We start from the raw sequence: 24906 nt of genomic DNA on the forward strand, positions 1-24906 counted from the left end.
TTCTGTAAACATTTAGTATCATCTTCAGTGAAAGGCGACCTACAAACTGTTTAAAAGTAAACTTTATTTTCTTCACATTAACTTTGCTTTGAGGATTGTTTTAGAATCTACTTACATTCTGCTTCACTGGGAAACTTAAATTAGTCTTGTTGCCCTTGTATCTCTGGTCCAGCTGCCTGGCCTCATCAATTCCTGTGTGTGGTGCCGTCCATCAGATCTTACCAAAGTTAAAATGGTTCTGGTAGGAGAAGGATCAGCTGTCAGCTGGATAACTAATGTCAAGAGAAGATGTGCCTGCTTGGCTTCGGAACTCTGAGCATCACACACAGTTCTGACAACAGGGCGGCAGAAGGCAACAGACCAGAGAATAAGTGTGGCCTCCAATATTCTCACACTATGTCCCTGGGTTGAACATACTGCCTCAGCTTAAATTCATGAGCTGGTGGCCTGGCTCCAAATCACATGCACGCATGTGTGTATGTATGGTCTTGACTGCTTTACAACCCTTAACCTGCTTAAACCCTATGGATTATTTAAATGAAACATCTCTTCTGAGTTTATCGAATGTGGCCAAAGATTACGTGGGTCAAATTATCTGAGTTTGCCTTTCCTTCACTGGTTTCACGCATATGTTCAGGTTAGCCTGTGAGGGGGATAAATTCAACATTAGGGGATTGAAGGCATTAACGTTTAAGATTCATTCATCCTAACTCTGCAAATAACAGTGTAGCCAAGCTCAGGGAGAGTATGACCAGACGATCATTCTTTGCAGGGTGAGTAGTCTTGGATCTTTCGCTTCGGAGTACCATTGTTTTGGTGGTAAATGGAATATATAAATCCATATTTGAGCAAGATTTAATACTAGTACTAAGCTGCTCCTGATGCACAATTAGGGCAAATGAACTCTTTGCTTGTACAAGAGCTCTCTTCAACCTGACCTGGAGGGGCAGAAAATAATGTCTTTTATATGGTTTACTCAGTGTGAGCTTATGTTCTGAGCCTGCCTTCAGACACTCAAATAACAGACTTTTGGGATCATACGTTTTGTTATAGGTTTATCCATTGCAAGACTAGCCACTGAGTTGCAACAGCTTTGAGACCTGGAGAGTCCAAATGACAAGCTAAAAGTTCAGTGATGGCAATTTTAGTTTGTTAACCCATTCATTGGCCCCAGGTTAAAATCTTCATGGGCCTCTACTTTGTGGATGAGGAATTTGCACAGATTCTCTCATTAATAAAATGAAATTCCCAATAGTATTAGTTTCCAATTGTATTAGTGTAAAAACTTTAAGCCATGTTAGCCTTACAGACTTGATTGATGTGGTAGGATGGAGGAGTGGTGAGCAATAGCTTTGTTATCTGACTTATGTTATGTCTTTAAATAGTATGCTATTGGGGGCTGGCCTGGCGGCGCAGTGGTTAAGTTCATGCGTTCGGCTTCAGCGGCCTGGGGTTCACCAGTTTGGATCTGGGGCAGGCGTCCCACACATAAAATAGAGGAAGATGGGCACAGATATTACCTCAGGGTCAATCTTCCTCAGCAAACAGAGGAGGATGGGTGGCGGATATTAGCTCAGAGCCAATCTTCCTCAAAAAAAATAATAATAATTAAAAAAAATTGTGCTGTCTTTCAACCAAAATTACTCATTCTACATTAACCCTCTAACACTTGTATATTCTACTGATGTCCTAATTTCATAAGACATTAGAGTGATTTCTGTTGCATAGATGATAGCTCTCATTGCTTATAAAATGTGCTTCAACGCACTCAATAATGTCTTCTTCCAACTTATATTGCATTGATTACATCTGGCAGCCCCATATGGTGAAACTTAGTTACGACCCTTCCAATTAAATTACACTTGGAAACCCATTTCTGGGGTGCAGCTCAGCAATCTCCTAAATTTCTCAGTGACATTCAGAACCTGAAATAATTTTGAGAGAATAAATTTGCAGTACAAATGGGAGCAAAGGAGAAAGTTTTCAATCGTTATTAATTTAGTTTTCAGAATTCATTATTTGTACAGTTTACTTTCCAAGTTAATTCTAACCAAAGATGAGTAACACTGCTTTGGCAAGAGTATGTGCATAAGATATTCCCATATGTTTAAGCAGCAATACCAAGTAGAGTGCTTGTATGCAAGTAGAATGCAGTGAAAAATGTTCTTAAGGCAGGTTCTCTAGTACCTGCTCCCAGCCTTGTTCTCAGCTAGTGACCTTGCATCCTATTTCATGGAGAAAAGGGAATCCATCAAAAAACTTCCACAGCCTTCCATTCCACAGGTCCCCACCTAAGATCATCTGTCCCCATATACTTTGCTGTTTCTCCTGTTTCTGTGGATGAATTGTCTGTGATTCTATCTTAGGCCACCTCCGACCCACGCATAGGTTCTCATCTACCCTCCTCACAACACCACTCCTGAATCCTCAGTTCCCCCACTCTGCTGGCACATCATTGCTAGGAAACAAACATCCTGTTTTTTCTCCTACCTTAAACGAACAAGCAAACAAAGAAAACACTCTTAACTACCCGCTTCTCCATCCAGCTACTGCTCGATTTCTCTTCTTCCAAAGAACTGTCTTTGCCCGGTCTCTAAATCCCCTCTTCCCATTCTTCCCTAACTTACTCTGATCAGGCTCCCCCACTCTCCTCCTCACCCTCTCCATTCTGTTTGCAGGGGCTTCTTGCTGATCTTTGGACCAAATAGAAACACTCCTTCCTCAGGTGTTTGCTCCAGCTGATCCCTGGCCTCTGACCCCAGTTCTCAGTGGCTGGCTTCTTCCTTGAAGCCTTTGTTCGAAAATCATCTATTCAGTAAAGGCCTCCTAATCATTTTATTCAAAATTGCAATCCTCCTCTCACCCCTTCACTCTCTTACCCCCTTTCGCTGAGGTTTTTTTTTTCCAGGGTATTTATCACATTCTAAAATACTGTGTAATGTATTTTATTTTCTAAATGAACTCCATCACAGGGTTTTTTGAGGATTTGAGTGTTTTACAGGCAGGGTTGGTATAGTCTCCTCCACAAACAAATTCAATGGCCCATGATAGGGTGGGGCTGTGGAGGAAGCGACCTGGGCTTTGGAGCCAAATCTGACTGTCTGCTCACTACACACTGTGTGGTCTTAGGCTGTCCACCCTCTCCCAGTCTCAGTCTGCTCATCTGTAAGTGGAGATAATGTCCCTAAATCATTCACTCAGCCAATATGAGGGCAGTCTTAGGGCCAGTGGGCGAGGCCCAGATGGGCCTGAGTGAGACTCATGTGATTTCTGCCCTCATGGAGCTTGTAGTCTAGGGAGGAGGAAGCTATCCAACAATAGTCCTAGAAACAAATATAAACATCACAGCCACATATTGTAAAGGAATAAATGAGCTTGTAAAGTGCCTTGTTGGAAATCAGCGCTCCCTCCCCATTTCCTCTCACACCACCACTGCCTTGTTTTCACCTTCCTTTTACTGACAGGCGTATCCTAGTTGGTATTGTACTAACTTGGTTTTCACACTTGATTGCATCTGACCATTACCTGAAATATCCCTTAAAAATACAGGCAGCTGAGGCCCATGTCTAGAATTTCTGATTCAAGCAGTGGGTGTTATGGCCCTCCCCGCCCCCCACATTTTCACCACCTCCTAGAAAGTTCTGATGCAGAAGTCTCCAGACCACACACTGAGAAGTGCTGATTTAGAGAAATAGTTTTATTGTCTCCCTTTTTATTAATAGATTATGAAAACATTTTAAACATCACGTCATTCTGAATAAATTATGCTCTCCCAGAAGCCATTTAGCTAGGACTTTTGCCTCATATCAATGATATTAATGATCCTTAGAGGCTACAGAAGCACTATCTAATCATACTAGAATCTCAGTCTTAAAATAACTCACCCCCCTGAGGACACCTTTTGTTGCCTAGTAGCTTTATTGCAAAAAAACTTTTGAAGAGTTTTAAAACGCCATCCACTTCCAAGGCTAAAAAGTGAGGAACAGCAAAGCGAGCCACAACCAAAGAGAAAATTGACCACAGAGAGCCGTCCTGCCGCAGGCACTGGGGAGAGCCATCAACAGATGGTGCTGACCGCTGCCATTATTAAGCCACACACTTTCAAATATGAACTAATTTCACTCCGTTTACATAACTACACTAAGGCAAGTCATTTTAAATTATGACATGTGGCCATGTTCTGCAATAAGGTCATAAACCCACAAAACTGTTCCTTAGTAAGTGATCATAAGGTAAGTTAGATATTACTTCAATTCAGAATTAATGAAGGCTGAAAATCTGACATGGGTTGAAAACAAAAGTACACCAATCACAATTTATTCTTTGTCTTTTAAACTACAGTGATGTGATAGTTAGCTGTGTCCAAGGAGCAATTTGTTTTTCTGTAGGTTTGAGTTTTCTAGACGATTGAAATGTATTCTGGTAGATATCCCAGTGTTTTGTTTCAGATGGCTTATGGTAGTTTATCTAACATATATTACATGCATCGCTCCCGAATCTACTGAGCAGAGTAAAGTAATATTTTTTAAGTGGCTCAAGGGCATCATCATGAATATCCAACACTGGGCGCTACAGTGATCCTCTGATCCTCACGGGAAATGTGCCCCTGGTAATGGTCCTAGACTTTAAGGCCGTATGTCAGATCTGCACAGTTTTCCATTTGCTGTAAACCAACGTTTTTTTGTGGCATCTTCCTAAAGTCAGTGTGGTCATCTCCAGGAGCCCCTTTCCCTAATTTTTTTGTTGTTGTTGCCTTTAAATGCTAAAGATGGGAAACCAAAATGGAACAAGCATCTATGCTAGGATCATACCTAAAATAAAGGTGAACACTCTGGAGTGGGGACCAAGGAGGCCCTCTGAGTTAAGGATACGAGCTTCAATATAAAATGCATATCCTTATGGATTTTTATTTTTGACTATTTAAAAACCTGAAAGATTTTGCTTGTTCTGGTTTTTCACTTGCATTCTGAGTAAGAGAATCATCTTATATTGTGAGCTTTGCGTAAGCGAGACAGAAGCATAGCACCTGTCCCAGAGATTAAAGGTGTCTTCTCTAACTTCTAAGAGGTTACTGCTTTTTGCCCTCATCCATTTTTTTCCACAAGTCAAAGGGCCTTAGGGTCATTCTCTAATAGTAAGAGTTAAGGCCTTAATATTACTTTCATCACCTGATAAGTGACTAATAGTACCTCAGAGCAGGTTTATTTTTATTAATAATTATCAAAAAATTTGACCATATTTTTATGTGTTTAAGAGCTATTTTAATTCCTTTTTGGTGAAAAGTCTATTCATATCCTCTGCCTGTTTTCCAATAGGATTTTGTTAGTTTTATTGATTTATAGAGGTCCTGTGTAGAGTAGGGAAATTATCCTTTTATCTGTAATTTAAGATTTTTCAGCTTGTCGCTTGTCTTTGACTTTACTTATAAGGTTTTTGCTGTGTAGATTTTTTATGTTTTGTGTGGTCATATTTATTAATCTATTCTTTAATGGCTTTTGGGTCTTTGTCATACTTAGGCCTTCTCCAATTCAACGCTATATGTGCATGTGTGTTTGTGTATATATAAAAATAACACGTATAAAAATATATATATACTACGTATACATATATGTGGTGTATATGTACATATGTATATATACACCACATATATGTTTGTATGCATGAGAAATATATGGAAATATGTATATATGTATATTTACATATGAATATGTTTTTAAATTCCCGTGATTTCTCCCTAGAATTTTAAAGTTTCATTTTTCACTTTAAAAGTTTGCTTCATCTGGAATTTATTTTGATTTAAAGTACAAAGTATCCATCTTCTTTATTTCTTAATACATGGGTATTCTGTTCTCCCAACGCCAGTTTTGACTTACTGAATAATCTCTCTTACCCCACTGATTTGACCTGCCAAATTTTATCACATAATTCAATTAATTTCACATCACCCTAATCTAATTATTATAGCTTTTTAATGCATTTTAATATCTCATGACTGTTCTTTTTTCCTCAGAATTTTCCTTGCTGTTTTTGCTTAATTTTTTTACATGAACTTTAGAATTAGCTTGTTTAATATTTAAAGGTTGCTATTTTTATTGAAATTGCATTAAATATGTAGAGTAATATAGGAAAAACTGACGTCTTTGTGATATTGGATATTCCTAAGAATAAAGTATCAATTTCCATTATCCTAGTCTTTTCCCCAGTTGTCTCATAATACCATCAGGGATTTTTAGTGTGTTTGTTTCAACCAGCATCCAAATAAAGTCCAGACATTGCGATTTGTTGATATGTCTCTCATAGCTCTTTTAAACCATCTGTCTCCCTGCTCCCTGCTCTCACTGCCCTTTATTCCTGCCATTTACTTGTTATAACGGAATTAGCTGCCCTGTGGAGTTCCCCACCATCTGATCTTGCTGATTGCACCCCCATGGTGTTGTTTAACGTGTTCATCTGTCCTTATTTTAAGAAGACTACTTACTACCTAGGAGATGAAGGAGTCTAGTCTTTTTGGTGTCTATTCCTCAGCAGCACTTCAATGTTTCTTTCACGTAGATCTTTCTTATTTCTTTCTAAGCGTATTCCTAATGATACTGGCTCAAGACAAGGTTGACGTAAGGGAAGCCATATTATAGAAAAGAGACCATATTGTAACTTTAAATGTCCTCTGATTAACTAGCCTAGACAAGCTCTGTACATATTACAGCCCCTCCCAGCTGCAATAAGATGATAACTTTGTTCTTTTGAGTTCTCTAGGAATGTTAAGGCCCACTGGGCAGAGAGCCTGTGCTGACAGCCATCATCAATGACAACTGAAAGATCATGGTATAGGGCATTGCTCCATTCTCTGATGCATGTCCAGTAAAACAAAGGACTATCAGGAACTGGGACCAGATGTCTGCCCCACCCAGAGACCAGCCACCTCCCCGACCTGGAGACCAGCCCCGTATATAACTGACCTGTAGTCTTTGTTCTGTAAGATGGTTCTTTTGGACATTAGTCGGCCATCTCCCCTCTTGCTAGCAAGCTGTAATGAAGAAACCCTTTCTCTCCTCCACCTTGCCTCCTGACTATTGACATGTCTTGCGTCAAGCAGAGGACCCGCCTTGGGCAGTAACACTAGGGTTTATAATGATATAACCTCTGTAGAGGGCAGTTTGGCAACATTTATCAAAATTACAAGTGTCTTTTGACCTAGCAATTTAACTTCTAGGAATTTATCCTGCAGAGATAATTGCACACCTGTGAAATAATGTATTTCTGAAATTATCCATTGCCTCATTATTTGTAATAGCAAAAGATTGCAATAATCTAAATTCCCATTGGTAGGAGACTAATTAGGTAAATTATAGTATATCCATAGAGTGAAATGCTGTGAAGCTGATTAAAAAAAAAAGAAATGAAGAAGCTCTTTACATAATGATAGGAAATAGTTTCCAAGATATATTGCTAACTGAAAAATTGAGGTTGCAAAACAGTGTATAGGATGTATATTATGTTACTATTTCTGTAAGAAAAGGGGTAATGCAGATATTGTGTATACATAAGATATCTCTAGAAGATATCATTGGTTGGTTCCACCAAGAAAAACTTGACTGACTAGGGAATAAAATATAGAGAATCTTCACTATATACGTTTTCATACCTTTTGAATTTTGTACTCTGAGCATTTCACCTATTCAAACACACACACCACAAATTTAAGCAGAGTCAGTCTTGTAGAGGCAATTCCTGCACTCAATGTGAGAATTGGACCATGTGACCTCTGAGTCACATCCAACGGGAGGCGACATGACATAGTAAAAATAGTATGGGATTTGAAGCCTTCAGACCAAAGTTCAGATCCCCTTTCCACTCCTTAGTAAACTGAACATAATAAAAAGATCTTAAACCTATTAAGTTTCAGTTCCTTAATCTACAAAACGGAGTTACCTTTACAAACCTTCTGACTCATTATGAGGATTAGCAATAATTTGAATTATATCGAGACGTCTGGTCTATTATATTATTATTTCAGCTCTAGAAGTCCATGAATTAATTAGTCCTTGGGGAGAAAATTGAGGTCAAAGGATGTACAGTATGGGAAGAATTTCTCTTTTCATTTTGAGACTTAGATATTCGTATCATATTCTTGAATTTTATTAACAATTCCCTGGTCTTCAAGTCCCAGCCACTCACAGGTAAACTTCAAACAACACTAGCAATGAGAAAACATGGCAGCATAGCCCAGCCTGTTTGGGAGCCTCTCTTGCACTTGTCTCCAGTTGAGCTCTGACTCTCATTGTTTTTCTTATTGGGACCATGAAACTGTATGTTTAAAATGTATATCTATAGATCTGCTACAGTGTAAAATCTGCGAGGCTCAGGGCTAGCTGTTGCCCATCATTGAGGCATTCTTTGCAGGGCCCATTATCTGTATTTTTTCAAAAGTCAAGTTGAGAGCACTGTTTCGTTTTATTCTAATTTGCTTTTAGACGAGTCTCATCTGCATGATAGGCTCGGACACGTCTTGGAGTCGTAAGAATATTCTCTGAAATTTCTCTGACCCAGCTAGCTTCAACTTTCGATAATGCTTGAGACGTGGAAGAAGCAGCAGCCCACAAGTTAACAGAAGGAGCAGCCGACATCTTTGCCTGCGTTTCACCAGGGCTCCTCTGAGCCCCTGCAGTGGGTAACTAAGCAGGAGGGAGAGCGATGGTGAGCGGGACAGTGAGACTGGTGTTCACGATACAAGATCTATAAAGTATCCCTCCCGTTTGACCTGTCCAGCAGTGAAAACAGCCTTGTGGTGCTATGCAAGGAGCTTGATAAGGGACAATTTCCTGTCACTGAGGACTGTTAAACTCAGAGGAGTTTCAGGAGAAAATAATTAACTTCATTTCTCTCCAGATCTCTGAAAATAAGAGTGGTTGATTACTATTTAGTTGGTTTAACTCTGCCTTGTGGGGAAGAAGTACACTGTCTCCCCTAACTTTTTTCCCCTCTCCAACGTGAACATTGACTGATTTCCTTGACTCATCTTTCTATATACTTTCTAAAGTGGTTACTATATTGTAAATGTGGTTCTGAAAATTACAGGGAAATGTAGCCAGAATACTTTCCCAGAGCCTTTTTATATCTACGTATGTTTTACTTGTTTGCCCACACTCTGCAATAAAAATTACAAGTTGCCTTTTCAGTCAATCACAATGATGAACAGGAAGAGGAACTCAAAGTTTCTTCTAGAAATCCCCCTATTACAATATGTGTGGCAGGTGTATAAACAGAGTTCACAGATGGATATTTTCAGATGGTGTTAATATAACGTTAGTCAATATCGGGGAAATAGTGTATTTAAGTTTATGGGAGTGTTAAAAAACAAAGCAGTAAAATTATTTTTTGATGCCTTCCTTCTCACTTTCACTTTCCCCACAGTCTGTGGTCCTGCAAAAGGCTGTTTAAAAATTACTGTATGTAACAGTTTCCCCAGGGTACAGTATGTGTGAGCCATGAGGATTTCATGTTTTTTATTTTAAAGAAAGAGCCACCTAATTTAGATTGTTTTCTGTCAATTAGAAAGTTCCTTTTGTTAGTTTCTAGCATTTCTAGCACAAGGTGAAGAGAAAAAGAATTCTAAGAGGAATTCTTTTCCAGATTTATAAACTACTATGCATTTTTAAAATATGATATATTATGACTTTTTAAAACATTGAAACAAGTACATTAAATATAAAGTAGCAAAACAGCATATGAAAGTTCTAATCTCCAGCCTGGCACACAGTAAATGCTCAGTGAGTGGTAGCTCGAAGCATACAAAGTTGCCACTATTTGACCACTTGACTTACAGAAATGACAGTTTCACAAGATTCAATCTAATATTAATATTCTTCCTTATTCACCTTGGTGTCAGAATCTCATGGACCTAAGCCATCTCACTAAAAGAGCACTCGGATCTCAGGACTATTATGGTTATTAGCCAAGATAAGGAAATAGCTTTGTGTGGGCTCCACAGACACTGCGGCCGAGTGAACCTGTGCGCGTCGCTCAGGAGACTTCAGGGAGTCCTCAGGTCCTCACACATGATCTTAGAGAATAAGGCAAGAGGGTCAAGCCAAAGGAGAAAAATAACAGCAGCTGTGAGGGCTGCAGTGGCGTGGGAGAGACAGAGAATCCAAAGAAGAAAGAAAGACAAGACAGAAACCCTGCAAATATGACCTGATTAGAACTTACTGTAAATCCAGGCGTCTGGGATAGCTTGGTGGGTATGGCCAACAGCCCTACCACCGACTGAACTCTAGTAGGACATCATCACGTTACAGTAGTGTATTTACAGGTCTCACTGTGCTTATCAGGACAAGTTTCAAACTGGCTGTGAGTGCTCTGAGAGTCTTCCTGTGAGAATTTTTTCTTTAGGTTCGTGCCCTAAATAACTTCACTGAAGATTTTACCTCATTTCCCAGCCCTTCGGGAAATACTCAAGAGTTAGTGAGTGACTGGCGGGTGAGTGGGGCTACTGCTCCCTCCATCAGTCAAATAATTGAGAAGCACCCTTACCTCGGGGTATTTTTACAATTTTCAGGGACACAGCCAACTTTTAAAAACTTTATTCCACAAGCAACATTTTAATATTGAAAAAGTAGAAAATCCAATATTTTTAAGTTCTAAATAAAAAACTGGATACTTCTTTGAACAACGTAGACCTAATACATGAAAGGAAAACCCCACAAAGGTGTATCCCTTGTGTCATATTGTTCCCTCCGTATTCTTAGCACCCAGCGCAGGGCCTGGCATGTAGTTGTCAAGGACAAGCCTTTATCGAATGAATGAATGGGTGAGTGACTGAATGAAATTCTAGGTATTGCATTCACATTTAAAGTTTATTTTTTTAGCCTCTGTAGTAACTCATTAAACATCGTTTGTGTATAAGCAGTTGTTCAGTACAAATGATTCAGTTTCCTCACCTATAAAATGAAGGGCTGGCCAAGGTGTTTCCATCCAGAACATTCTACAGTCTTGTAAACAGCTAAAACCACAGGCTGGGGAAGAGAGCAATCCGTAGGGATTTCTTAAAACATTAATGGGTAAACTAAGACCATTAATGCCTGGCTTAGTTCCAAAATGGCCTTGGACCACACATGACCTTGATTGATAATGACTTTTTAACCACCTCTCTGAAACTACTCACTGCATTTTGCCTTAGGGCTTGTGTGTCACTTGTTTGGCAATCCTGACAGTATTCCACAGGAAGTTATTCATTGGCAAGTACAAAATCTCCCAGCTGTGCCAAACAGAATTATTCATTACCATTTTATGGAAAGCCCAAATCACATTTTCAGGAGGGCTGGGGACTGCCAGCTTGCTGGTTCTTGTTGGCATTGACTTTATTTTCCCCAGTAGTCATCTGCTTTAACCAAAAGCCTTTGGAACTCTAAATGCTGCCTCGTTACCAGTTGAGATCTCCTGAAGAAAGGGAGTATGTTTTTAAATAAAACATCTTACGCAAGGAGACATGTTTTGCGGAGTTCATTGTACTAATTTTTCTGTTTTTGTTTTACACATGTATTATGGGCTATTTGGTTAAGAACCAATGTTATGAAGAGTACATCTGTTTACCCTGCTTCTAGCTCTGCACTTTTCAATATGGTAGCTACAAGCCACATGTGGCTATTTAAATTAATTAAAATTATTTAAAATTAAAATTCTTGTTCCTCAGTTGCACTAGCCAGATTACAAGTACCCAATAGCCACAAGTGGCAAATGGCTGCCTGGTTGGGCAAGCACACATATGTAATATTTCTCTCACCAGAGTTCTGTTGGACCACATTTTTCTAACTTTTTGAAAGACATAGAGTAATCAAGTATTTTGGCTTTTAATTTTAGAAAGTCTTTAAGGCCTAAGATGGGAAAGGGTATGACCAGACATTGATTTATTCAGCATCTATTTATTGAGTCCAAATAATTCCTAAGAGGTTATCTTCATTGTGAAATGTTCTTGATGGTTTATAGCCTCTACCTCCAATAGACGGAGGATGTTGTGGCCCAGGGGGTTACTAGGAATACTCAAAAGCTCCTTAGAAGCCTTGGGTACTGCCAAAGAAAGGGAATCTTGTAAGTCACAGTTCATCTTCATTCCAGTTAGCCTTGTCTTGATGCTGGGGAATTCACACTTAATATATTCATACATACTAAAACATTTTAGAAATTCTGAGGAGTCTTAGTGCCATGTCTTTTCTTGTTCTTTTCTCAGCATTTCCAGGACTGGTTAGTCCCTAAATGAGCAGGCCACCATAGACTCTTCCAGGCCTAACCTTCCTCTTGGATGCATGCAAAATACGCAAGAACTTTAGACCTGTGGCACAGCCAGCTGAGTGCTAGCTGCTATGTGATCAGTAATTCCAAACTAAATCATTTTTGGGTACCACTGGTACAGTACTAATTTAACCAATAATTAAGGAATATTCAGTAATTAAGAAAAGAATAATATTTCAATTCCTTCTTACTCTGATTATTGGCATATCCCATGAAGATAAATATTTTTTGAAAGAAAAATTTCTAACTTTAAGAATTTAAAAAATTAGTTAAAGGATAATTGTTATTTAAAAGGTCATAATCTTGACTCTCTTGCAAAATAAAATGAATGATGTCAAAGATTTTATTTAGCTCATTAATTAATGAAAGAACAGTAAGATGTTAAAACCAATTCATGAGAGAATCCAAAAAGCAGATGAATATAAAAACCCATCAGGAACACTGAAATACATGTGCTTAATAGATGCAAAACTGGTCAACATCCACAGGGCAAAAATCAATTGCATCCAACCATACATTATACTGTGCATTTCCACGACAAAAATCATTTGCGTCACTATCAATCATCTGCAATTTAGAGAGTTGTAAAATTGTTCCAAGACAATGAAGGGCCCAAAACCCATAGAGTCAGGTAACCTGGAAAGGTATGTTCTAGATAATGTATAGTTTTTCATCGAAGACATTCAGTAATCATCTTGGTCCATTTGCAAGTCTTTCATAATTTTTTCTGGTAAATTAAATATTTAATTTAAAGGTAACTCTCTTTATAGTTCTGCCCTTTGAAATACCTGGCCATTTTCTCCTTGTTTGAGAGAAACCTGATGAGGTTTCCTTTTGTCTTGATTCAATAGAACAGGAAAAAGAAGATAAAGATGTATCTTATTCCAAAGTGTAAGAGAGAATGGAAAAGATCACAGTGGGCTAGATAGCTGGAGGGAGAAGCAAAAAAAGAGAAAGAGATGAAAGGATTAAACCATTCATATCATAATTTCATAGATGTTGCAATTACAGAATTAAACCTTCTATGTTCCCTTATTTCCTTGGTTCTGACCCCTTGGTTTTAAGACACATCTCAATTTAATAACACCTTTTTGGGGAGAAAGAAAATTTTAAAAGGAAAAAGTGTACAGTTCTTTTAAAAAATAGCACAATGGAGTGTATTTACTCAGTCCCCAGCATTTTTATGCCCTTAATAGCCAAAGTTTAAGTCTAAGCCTTCTTGTCATTCTTCTGAGTCACTTTTGGCCATCATTTATCCTGCATATGACGTGATACTTTTCATAATGCATTTTCCAAGTGAAACTTTTTGACACCTTTGTGAATGAAAATCTTAAGGCATTTCAAAGAATACTAGTGTATTCTCTACATTTCCATTTGATTATTTGACTAATCTACCTCCACACTCTACTCTCCACACATTTATACAGCTAATTTCGGAAGTTATCAGGAAGCTTTTGAAACTTAGCACCTGAGTGGTAGTCCTTCACAAAGCCGGGTCATTCACCTTTCCTCACTTTGAGAACACTGTGACTTATTTTGAGAGATTTGGCAAATTCTTCTGCTTTTAATTGTGCTAATTGGCATCCAACAGGCAGTTCTTATCTACATATCCCAAGGACAAGAGATTTACCTACTTGCAGAAATTTATCTACTTGCATGTATCTTCTAGTCTCAGATCCTTTGTAAAACATTTGGTTGTTTTTTGTACAAGAAAATCAGTTCATTTTTCCAGTGATGAATTCTTGCATCACTCACAGTAAATTTACGTCCTCTTTTCTCTTCTCTTCTGCATACATGGTCTTCGTTCTTTTCAGTGCTGCCATCATAGTACAGTCCTATTGAGGACAATTCTGGATCCAAGTTTAAGCAAAAAACTCAACTCTGGGAGGCAGCATCAATGGAAATAAGTCAACTGAGGCAGCTAGGATAAAGAAGTAGCTGAAAGTTCACACTTGTCCAGGCTATGACACCTTACGCTAGAAATGACAACAGGGTAACAACTTGCCTCTCTGAGGACTAGCTGCTTTCTTTGGACATTGATTATAAGATTTATTCCAATTTCAGAAAAGTTAAAGTTAGCGGCAGGGAGGGACACCATGCATGTACAATTGAGGAAAGTTGCTAAATTACAGATTGTTAAAATACAGATTGTTTCACAAGATAATGACTCTTTTTTTGTGTGCAACAGATTCTTTGACAATTTTCCCAGCTTCATTGCTGCTGATCTAGGTTAACCCTTTCTCTTAGTAAAGCAGGAAACAAAAGCCTGGAGACTTCCACCTGTTCCAAATTTCATCAAGTGAGCTAGTACTAACCAAAGTTAGAGCAATGGTTTCCAAACATGCAGTGCTAACCCATGAAAAAAAATGAGGAGTGAGACTTCCTGAATTCAAATATATATTTTAAAGGACTGTCTTATTTCCATGTTGAAATGTTCATTCTTTTATGTGGTCGATGTGTTCATTCTTTTATGTGATTGTAAGAGGCATTATTTTGTTAAATTTTTTTTTTTTGCCCTTATCCCAATGTATTTACTTGGTAAAATAAAAATTTAACAACTCTATATTGGTTCCCTCAATTAAAAAAATTACTAGTCCTTTACGTGCAAGAATCTGAGAACTAATAGGCCAGAAGACTTCAAGACAGTTTTCTTTCAATTAGACGTTTCTCCTTAGTAATTTCCTATGGCTCTTTTTTGCTGAAGTAAGGATCTTCTTCAGCCATTTTTCTTACCTTCTAAAGAGTACCTTCCTTGTTTTCTCAACTCACAATTATGGAACCATTTTTTTTTAATTTCAAATAATTAGGTTATCAAAAAAAGCAACAAATTGCATTTATGAATAATCAATCTTTCTATAAATAAGATTAACTACTAATGAAGTTAAAAAAAAACTCTTTTTTATTGTGCTGGCTTTTAGTTCTGTGATCCCTCATTGCTCAATTATGAGAAGATTTTAGTTCCTGACCTGTTTTGATGAAGTGCTTCCTAAAGCAATCTACACACATACACACACCCACAACCTTCCCTACCTCTGGCAACAAGGAGGAGAAATTCAGAAGTTACTGGTAGTTTATTCAGAGCTCAAATGCTTCTGTCTTTTCTAGCATAACAGCACTATCAACTACTATTCTGGTACAGCAGCCCCTTGTTTTCATGAAAAGATATTTTATTCAAGAACTTGAAAATAAAGAATCTACAAAGTAATGCTCCATGTGAGAGTAACTCATTTTGGAATGTATTGATTATGATGATTAATGGTGGGGCCCTGGCATACTGTAGACTAATGTTAATACAGTAACATTGGGTAGCACCTTTTGTGATTTTTCGAGGTGGTGTACTTGTTTGTTAATGCATCCCATGTCCAGCCATTGCATTATGCCAGCATTGGTGACAGTGCCACTTTGTCAGCCTGGAAAGATGGTTTCAGACTCAATAAGGAAACAATTTATCAAAGAGAATAAAAAATGGAAATGAGCTACTACCTGTGGGTTTAGATTAAATTAGCCTCAAGAATTTGGAAGCAGTAGCTACTCTTGCTGTTCTTTCTAATGAAGCATTGTGGGCCTTTACATCTCATGCTGTATTAATTCAACGCATATTTGGCACCTACTATGTGTAATGCATTAGATGCTTATTCTGATTATCCTAAGATATACAAAGATGAATGCACTTCCATTTGTGCCTTCAAAAGGCCTGGGAAACAAGATGATGTATGTAGGGAATTATCTGTAATAGAAGGAAGCACTGGTATGTACTATTGGACAGGTAGAGATAAAATGTGCCAGGATTTCAGAGGAGGGGCAAATTGCTGTTTTAACTGAAGAAACAGGAGGATATTCATAAAGGAAATGAAAGTGGAGCAGAACCTTGAGGAATGGTTAGGATTTGAACATATGGAACCAGGTTGAAGTAGTTCCAGAAAAAGAACTACACAAGCCAGCAACAGGAAAGGGAAATTCTGGGATATGTATTGCAAAAGGGAGTCTGACTAGAATTGCAGGGTTCATGAAGGAGAGTAGTAGGTAGAAAGTTATGCTGGATCACAGTGCAGTGGGTTATGGTCAAGACTAAGGATTTTCAGCTTTAGTCTACAGTCATGAGAGAAATCCTGAGGTTTTGTAAATACAGGGATATCTGTTCATAACAATACATCAAGACAATTCACCTGGAGGCTATGCAAATGTTGGATTGAAGAGGGCAGTAACCTGTGGTTCAGAGAATAGCTGAAAGCCATTGGTGGCGTCCTTGAGAATGCATTAAGAGGAAGAACTGCCATTAGGGCCATGGAAATGGCCATGGCGTGATGGACAGAAGTGTCAGGGATGTAGTATGGAATACGTGTTGACAGTTCACTCAACATAAGGGAAAAAGAGATGGAGAAGAGTCGAAGACTTTGATGTTTTAAGAAAAAAAAAGTAGATTTGATTGATAAGACAGAGTCCTGTCTGAGCCATGTTGAATTTGAAGTGCTGGCAAGAATCAAGGACTAGACATCCCAAGAACAATTTGCAATGCACATCAGAAATTAAGATAAAAATAAAGCCAGAACTAGAATTTTACTTATTTGGGAATAATATGAATAAGGATAAAAGTTGGAGGATCTTTGTTTTAAGAGAAGTTCACCAGCAGGAGTGAGAAGAGCATTATGCAGAAGAGAAGAGGGCCAGGAACAGGTCCATGGAGAACACCTACACTGAGAAGGGAGAAGGGGAGAAGGAAGTCATCTCCTCTCCCCCCCACCGACCCAAGAAACCCTCAGAAGGAGTAGTCAGAAGCAGCAGAGGTAAGGGGTCGGGTCCATGAGATCAGAAAGCCTGGACCAGTCTAGCAGAGGTCATTTGGCTTGCACACTGGAAAGCCGGAAAGATCACTTAATTATGGATAAAAATGTGTTTCCAGGGCAGAGTTCTTTAAATCTTTACTGAAGAGTTTCCTGATATGACCAGCTCCCACCATTCACCGCCACAGTACAGCTCCTAATTTCCTAGCAGAATATGTAAATCAGCGGCCTGCTGCTCACTTCCCTAGGAAGAGCCCTCTCTTACAAACATAGGGGTATTCTTTCCAGGAGTCCTCTAGAAGCCTGAAGGTACATTAGTGGTTTTGACATCTCTTTCCTCTGGTAAGAGAGTGCTGCAGAGCTCCGAGCCCATCAAACACTGCTTCTTTCTGCATCTGGACCATCTGCTGTAGACCAGGGGTTCCTAACCTGAGGCTGGTAAATATCCTGGCCAGCGAATGTAATGTTCCGTTATCCATATGCATGCATTTCTGAAGAGATGATTTGTCCTTCTCCTGATTCTTAAAAAGAATCTCTTTTCTTAAAAAGATAAGAACCACTGTAATAGAGCACTCTTGCACAATGATGTGAGTTCCTTGAGGACAAGAACCTGTCCTTGTACATTTTGGTATCTTCATGGTACCTCTATCAATCTTGGCTGAATGAATAGCTAATGGTGCTACATTAGATGGGCCAACAGAAATGGTAAACCGCTCATTTGGGCTCTATAGCCTCTTGCTTGACTTAGCAAATACACAAACCTAGGAAACACATTTCTAATGATAATGTCCTTTATTAGCATAACTTGTAGCTTAAAATGAGTGCTTCAAACACCTATGCTATCTCATTTGTTTCTTTGATAATTGTGCAGAGTAGGGATTAGTATCTTCATTTCATGAATGAAGAGGCAAAGACAGATAGAATGCATGTGACTTACCAAAGCTATTATTATCTCAGAGTACATTCATTTGTAAATAAAAATGCCTCTTGGACATAATAGACTTGGCCTTGTTTTCTGGAATGCTTATTGGTTGGCAATAGGTTGGTTTTTGTTTTATATGAATGAAATCTTTTTATTAACCTAAAATTTGATACGTTAAATGCAATGGTTTTCACATAGTTGTGTTGTTGAATGACAGCTACTACAATCATACAGTGACTTTAATTTCTTGGTATTATACTAGATAACATTAAATGAAAGTAAGAAGGCCCAGTTTTGGGTCTTTGCACGGTAAAAGTTAAGATGGCATGTCAGACAGCAGAATAGTGTTATGATTAAAAGTATGGGCTTTTGAATCTGACTTAAATTTCAAAGTTCTACCAAATAGTATTACATCTTAAACATTAAATGTCGGATATGTCTTAAGTTCTCTTTCAACTTATAAGAGAACCTGCTAAATTTCCGTCTGCATCTAGAGAGAGAGAAATCTCATCTGTTCTGCTTCCACCTTTCCTGGAGTTCTCTAGAGTGAAAAGGAAGAGAGAATGCCGTGGCAGCCTCCATCGATGGCTGAAGACAGCAACCTGGGAGGGCCGCTGTGGCCTGGGCACCTGGCTTGTGTCTCGAAGCTGCATGCATGACGGACACTGTTCTGCAGCAGTGCACTTGGTCCCCACCAGCAGCTGTCCTCTGCCCCTCACAGCACGAGGTGTGAGAAACCAAATTTACATACTGGCTGAGAACATCCCTTCTTAGACAAGGGGGAGGTTTTTAACCATTAATACAAAAGCAGGAGGTGGGGAGAGCTTGGGACTTCTCAGACGAAAAATTGATACTTCAGACTGAACGCTAAAATGTGAAGGACTTACAGAGTGACCAGGCAGTTCTCTGAAATTGGGATTAGAAATATTAAAGGACTGATTAGCACTGTCTGACTCAACAGCCTGTCGGAAACACACTGCTCTTACATTAAATGTGTACGCACTCTGTAAACTGAGCAACGGGGACTGTTAATGCTCTACACTAATTAAAATGCAACTCTCCAACTGTGTTTGCTCAATATCACTTTACATGTTGTTTTAATGATTTTTTTAAAAAGATCAAGAAGTAGTAAGCTACTTAGACAGTTTAGCTTTCAGATGGCTGCTGTGACAGACAAGGTATGAGAATACAAGGAAAGGGAATCCTGTCCCCAGTGTGTGCTGTCTGTGGGGAGACAGGGCTTCTGGCACACGGGTGTGCCGACAGGCGGAAACATTATTCAGAGATGTCTGGGCACTGACACTGCTTTATTTTCACAAGAGAACTTGTTCAGAACCAGATGGGCCCGATTTGGAGAAATATTCATTTAAGTAGAGTCACCAGTTTGTTGGTATAATCTGAAATGGTAACCTAACCCTGAGCATAAAATGATGGTGTCGTGGGATGCTCCTCCCTGCCCAGAAATTGTCACTGGAACAGCCACCTCACAGGGAAGCAATGTGTAAGGGAAAACCACGCAAGGATGTGCTGAATCTGCTTTTTCTCTGGGTTACCACTTCCTGTGGGTTCTGCAGCCGGGGCTGGAAAAACTGGGGCTGGTGGCAGGTGTGTTTCTGATCTCCTCCCACCATTTGGTAACTGAGCTGCATGGTGCATTAATTTTATAAATTGTAGTAAGTGGGTAAGGCAGCATTTTCAAATGCCTAACTTCACTAGTTCATCTTAAAACCCTATAAATATCTTTTGATTTTCCTTATGGTTGTCCTGGACCTAAGTAGTTTAGTGTAAGCTAGAGTAAATTGTTTCAAAATCATGACCAAAATATATATGGTGAGGCTATGAAAAATTGATAAATTAGCCTCAACAAACATGTCCCATAATTACTTCTGTATGTACCTATATACATCCTCTTAACACAATGAAGGCGGGGACCAGGGATATCTTGTATCCTGGGAGTATCCTCAGAGTTTAACAATGCTATTTGTTCATTTGACTATTAATTGACTTTTTAAAACTAGGAGCTTCCAAGATATCCTTTAATGGGGCTTTTGTTATAGAGACATTAACACTGGATGTGTTTAACAACTTTTGGTTTACTTTCTTGCCAAGAAAGAATTCTTATTATTCTTTTCTACCTTTCACTCCATTTCGCTGAGATAATTAATAATTAATATGTAAATTATTGTTTTCCAGGCTTGAAACTATTCCAACATGACTTTCCTTGGGCTCTTCTCTTTGGTGGTTCTGCAAAGTTTGGCTTTAGGGGCCACGTTCCCTGATGCAACCATTGCTGAGTTGTCAGTGAATATGTACAACCATCTTCGAGCCACTGGGGAAGATGAAAATATTCTTTTCTCTCCATTGAGTGTTACCCTTGCAATGGGAATGATGGAACTTGGGGCCCAAGGGTCTACACTGAAAGAAATCCGTCATGCAATGGGATATGACAGCCTGAAAAATGGTAAGCGGGCTTAGGTTTGATTTCTCAAGATAGTTTGTCTTTAACTTTCAACTCAGTTCTGTTTTCTTGTGCCACAGGCAGCAGTATTTACACAAGGGAAGAAAGTGATCTCATTGAGGTGGTATGGCTAGGAGAAGCGTTAGGAAACCCAAGAAAGGTGTGAATTTCTGGCTCCATCCCTGGCTAAATTAATCTAAGGAAATTATATCTTTTATTGTTATTGTTACTTAAATAAACCTCAGTGTGATAAACAAAAGCAAACCTGGTTCTTGCTCTGATAGAGTTTCCAGTCTAGAGAGAAAGACACATATTAACCCATTATCACGTAAATGAATTAAAAATTGCAACTGTGATGAGTGCAATAAGGAAAAGCAATGTGATTTTCTATCAGAAATTTTTGCTTAAAATCAACTGTATCTTCATTGTTTAAATCGCATCCAAGAATTTTTTTTGAAATGTTGTATTATTATGAAAATTATATGTACTGGAGAAAATTTCTAGCCAAAAGGCATTTTGTAATCACTTTGACATGATGTATGATTTCTATTTTAATGTTTCTAATATACATGTGAATTAACTCATTGAAAAGTTAAGAACTCAACAATTTCTAATGAATTTTTCTGGTTATAAGGTTAGAAAAAGTTCAGTGAAAGTAAAATTTAAAGGAATATTTTGATTTTTTGATTAGATAATTAAACAATTCTTATTCTTGATAATTATAAGACTAATTTACTGAAAGCAACTTAAGTACTTTGAAAGAAAACAACCCAAAAAAAATCTTGATTTTATAAATTCTACTGATACATCAATTAAAACAAAAAATAATATCCGTTGATAATACTAAGCTGCAAAAAGTTAATTTGAACATCTAGCAATAGCACAAACGTGGACCTTCCTTACCATGTCAACATAGGGAACAAACCAGTGCTCTTTCTTCAAGCCCTCACCGTGTTGGGTGTTCCTCACTCTCCTTGATCTTTCACTGTCTTTGTTCCACTAATAAACTTATCCTTTGTCATTTTGCAGGTGAAGAATTTTCTTTCTTGAAGGATTTTTCTAACATGGTAACTGCTGAAGAGAGCCAGTATGTGATGAAAATTGCCAATTCCCTCTTTGTGCAAAATGAACTTCATATCAATGATGAGTTTCTGAAAATGATGAAAAAATACTTTAATGCAGAAGTAAATCGTGTGGACTTCAGTCAAAATGTAGCTGTGGCCAACTATATCAATAAGTGGGTGGAGAATAACACAAATAGTATGTCATTTGGTTCCTTTCTTTCCTTTTGACAGTTTAGCTTTAACTCTCCTTTACTGCTGAAATTGTCCTCTCGTTCCTTTTGCATTTTGAATGATAGATAGCATTTAGTTGAGTATCTAATAATTATTTCATATAGATTACAGTCTTTTTAGAAGCTTTGTTTATGAATACATGTTTAAGAAAGAAGTTAAATCTTTTGGCGTGTATAGAATTTTGGCACTGATAAACTAATCTGAAATCTGTGCTCTCCAATTGATGGGTTTCCTCTGTATCGTAATCTTGACTATTGCATGGAATTTTGCTTGAGCTGACCATTTAATAATTTAGATACTACCTAGAATGGCAATTGGTGGCTCTCTTAGCAATATAATTTTAATTATAAATTAAATAATAAGAATATTAAATAATAAGAATAATTAAATTCTTATTAAATTAAATTATAAATTAAATTCTTATTATATTAAAGAAATATAAATAAAATAATAAGAATAATAAGAATAAGAGACACTTAAAAATTAGAGTTTAAAGATGTTTGTTGGCTTTTAAACCATGGAACTTGATTAGTAATCAAAAAATTTGCATAGGATTCTTTAAAGCCCAAATAAATGGAGAGGATTTAGAAAGAGACGCATTTATTTTAAATTTTATTTCTAATTTATAGTTTTTTAAATGTATTTAAGCTGTCCAAATGTTTTATATTTTACCATTTTATTCTCCAATTTTACTGTCAAAATAATTGAAATTAGAATCTAAAAAATGACACCAAATTGAAAGATTACTACAGCTGTTCATTAAATTAATTTGTATTGTCAAAACTTGCAAAATAATGTTAATCTAATAAATTTTATTTTGGAACAACAACAAAAATCTTGATCACATATCCTATAATCCCCAAAATGCTGAAGCACCTTCTTATGCACCTAAAGGGGTACTATGATTAATAAAACAAGAGAATACAGAGCAAATTTTGGTCCTATCTTTTTCAACTATGAGATTAAAATGCAGAATAAAAGAAACCTATGTTTGTCTTTTTTTAATATTCAAAGAATAATAGTCCACCTGGAATAGATTTAATTTTTAAAAGCTGTTTGTTTCCAAACTCTTTTTAAACACTTTTAGCAGTCAACAAAGAGCCAAGGTCTTTCAAAACGGATTTAGAAAGGAACATTTCAAATGATGGAAAATAAGGCATCATGAGTGTAATTGACTTTCACTTATCTGTTTTCCCCTAGTCAAAAGCAATTGTTATACTTGGTAGAAAGATATCTAATAGACACAGGAAAATTTTAATTGGATGACATTTTAATCATGTACATTGTTCAAGGATAAACTTAGAAACATTTATTGGGTGCTTGCTCTGTATAAACTTAGAAACATTTATTGGGTGCTTGCTCTGTGTTAAGAGTTTTACATGCATCATCGCAACTGGAAAGTGGTGAAGCCTGAGATTCTTTTGTACATGATTCTGTAGTTTGTACAAGTGTAAGTTGCTCCTGGTGTTATTTTAGAGAGTGTGGGTGTTTTACATGCCCTTAATCTACAAATGTATGTGTGTATGTAACATTTTTCCTTTGAAAGTAAAATGCTTTTAATTTTTATTGTAAATTTAATAATGTATATAGTTTTTCTGGATCATTCTATCAGATGGTACACTTGATAATCTGTTGGTCCCCTTTCACCTTCCAATTTAATGTGAATTTTCATCTGTTCATTTTTTCATGATTAGGTCTGTTGAAAGATTTGGTATCCCCAAGGGATTTTGATGCTCTCACTCATCTGGCCCTCATCAATGCTGTCTATTTCAAAGGGAACTGGAAGTCACAGTTTAGACCCGAAAATACTAGAACCTTTTCCTTCACTAAAGATGATGAAAGTGAAGTCCAGATTCCAATGATGTATCAACAAGGAGAATTTTATTATGGTAACACATTTTGGCTTTTATTTCTTTCTTCTTGCAGTATATCAACAAATTTCTAAGAAGGAACATGAAATATTCATTACTCAAATTTCTTGTTGATCTAGTTTGGGCTATAATTCAACTTCCTTGGCTCCTGGATCTTGAGTGAATATTATATGCCTTGACAGTTTTCCAGTATTTTTATTTAATTTATGAAATTGACCACACCTTCAGAGTAGCTTTATTCACATGAAAATATCTGACCTTATTCAAGAACATTCTGAGTTACTCCAAAAGTCACTGGCTTTGGGGTAGTTTATAGTGAACCATATATTCCACTCAGCTCTTGATTTGGACTCCTCACCACTTTTTGAATTACAAGCTTTCCTTTAAAATTTTGCTTTCAGACTTGTGTGTGTATGATCAGACATAATTACTCATTCATAATTTCATTTACTGAGAGCCTATAATTTGTGATAGAACTCAATATCCTTGGCATTATTTTCAAAGACGTTTTGTTGGACTTTTTAGAAATTTAGGGTGTTACTCCTTCCTATACACTATATCAAACTACGATAATTTGTTGTTGTAAGCAGAAATGTAATTGTAAGTTAAGTATATGTTAGAAGTAATAGTTTATTCTATTTAAAAGTACACTGTAAAATTAAAAGATTATAATCACAGTTAATCAAATTAACAGTCAAAATAAGAAAGGAAAAATATCCATTTATTTGAAAACCAAAATCTTTAATGTGATGTCTAAGGGACCTATATCAGTTACAGGAAAAGTTTCGTAACACAAGCATTACCTTTTTTTTGAAAATGGGGAAAATTTTAAAGTAGTGGCAGGACCATTTGTTTTAAAGACTTCCTTATTTTTTTATGAAAGCCTAGTCAATTTGGCTAAGTTCATAGAACACAAAGCCAATTACCTAATTTACCTAGTTACCTAATTTGGAGGTCTTAATCACCACAAATACACTAGATAACTATTGTAGAATGCAATAGATTTCCTTTTGGCTCTGCTGCCTTGGCCTCAAAACTTTTCACTGTGGTAATAATGGAGTACCAGGTGTTATGGGTCAACTTGTCCCTTCATAGAAATCAGGTGCATATTGGTAAATGTGACTTACATCCAACTTGGATCCAGGGCTGTATTTTTCCAGCCAGTACTTTTCATTGTTTTTATAGATATCCTTTAAATATATATTCATTTGAAGTATCTCATTTAAAAATAAAAAGTAAGTCTAGAGAACGTGTTATGACAAGTGTGAAATAATTCTGGGGATTCTAAAATAAA

At 37.3% G+C, this 24906-nt stretch overlaps 1 protein-coding gene across 4 annotated transcripts in view; it reads left to right on the top strand.

The window, feature by feature from the left end:
- Positions 1-24906, top strand: part of SERPINI1 (serpin family I member 1) — an 83261-nt gene that overhangs the window by 32328 nt on the left and 26027 nt on the right. For 2 of the 4 annotated variants that reach the window (XM_008531372.2, XM_070582294.1), the window contains exons 2-4: positions 20182-20449; positions 21476-21706; positions 23436-23630. In XM_008531372.2, the coding sequence (XP_008529594.1) occupies positions 20200-20449; positions 21476-21706; positions 23436-23630 (676 nt within the window). In that variant the 5' untranslated portion in view covers positions 20182-20199. Of the gene's footprint in view, positions 1-18525; positions 18716-20181; positions 20450-21475; positions 21707-23435; positions 23631-24906 lie in introns of all 4 variants that reach the window. The other 2 variants (XM_070582291.1, XM_070582293.1) reach the window with 2 other exon arrangements.

This window comes from Equus przewalskii, chromosome 18 (genome assembly GCF_037783145.1).
Source record: "Equus przewalskii isolate Varuska chromosome 18, EquPr2, whole genome shotgun sequence".
Classification (NCBI taxonomy): domain Eukaryota; kingdom Metazoa; phylum Chordata; class Mammalia; order Perissodactyla; family Equidae; genus Equus; species Equus przewalskii.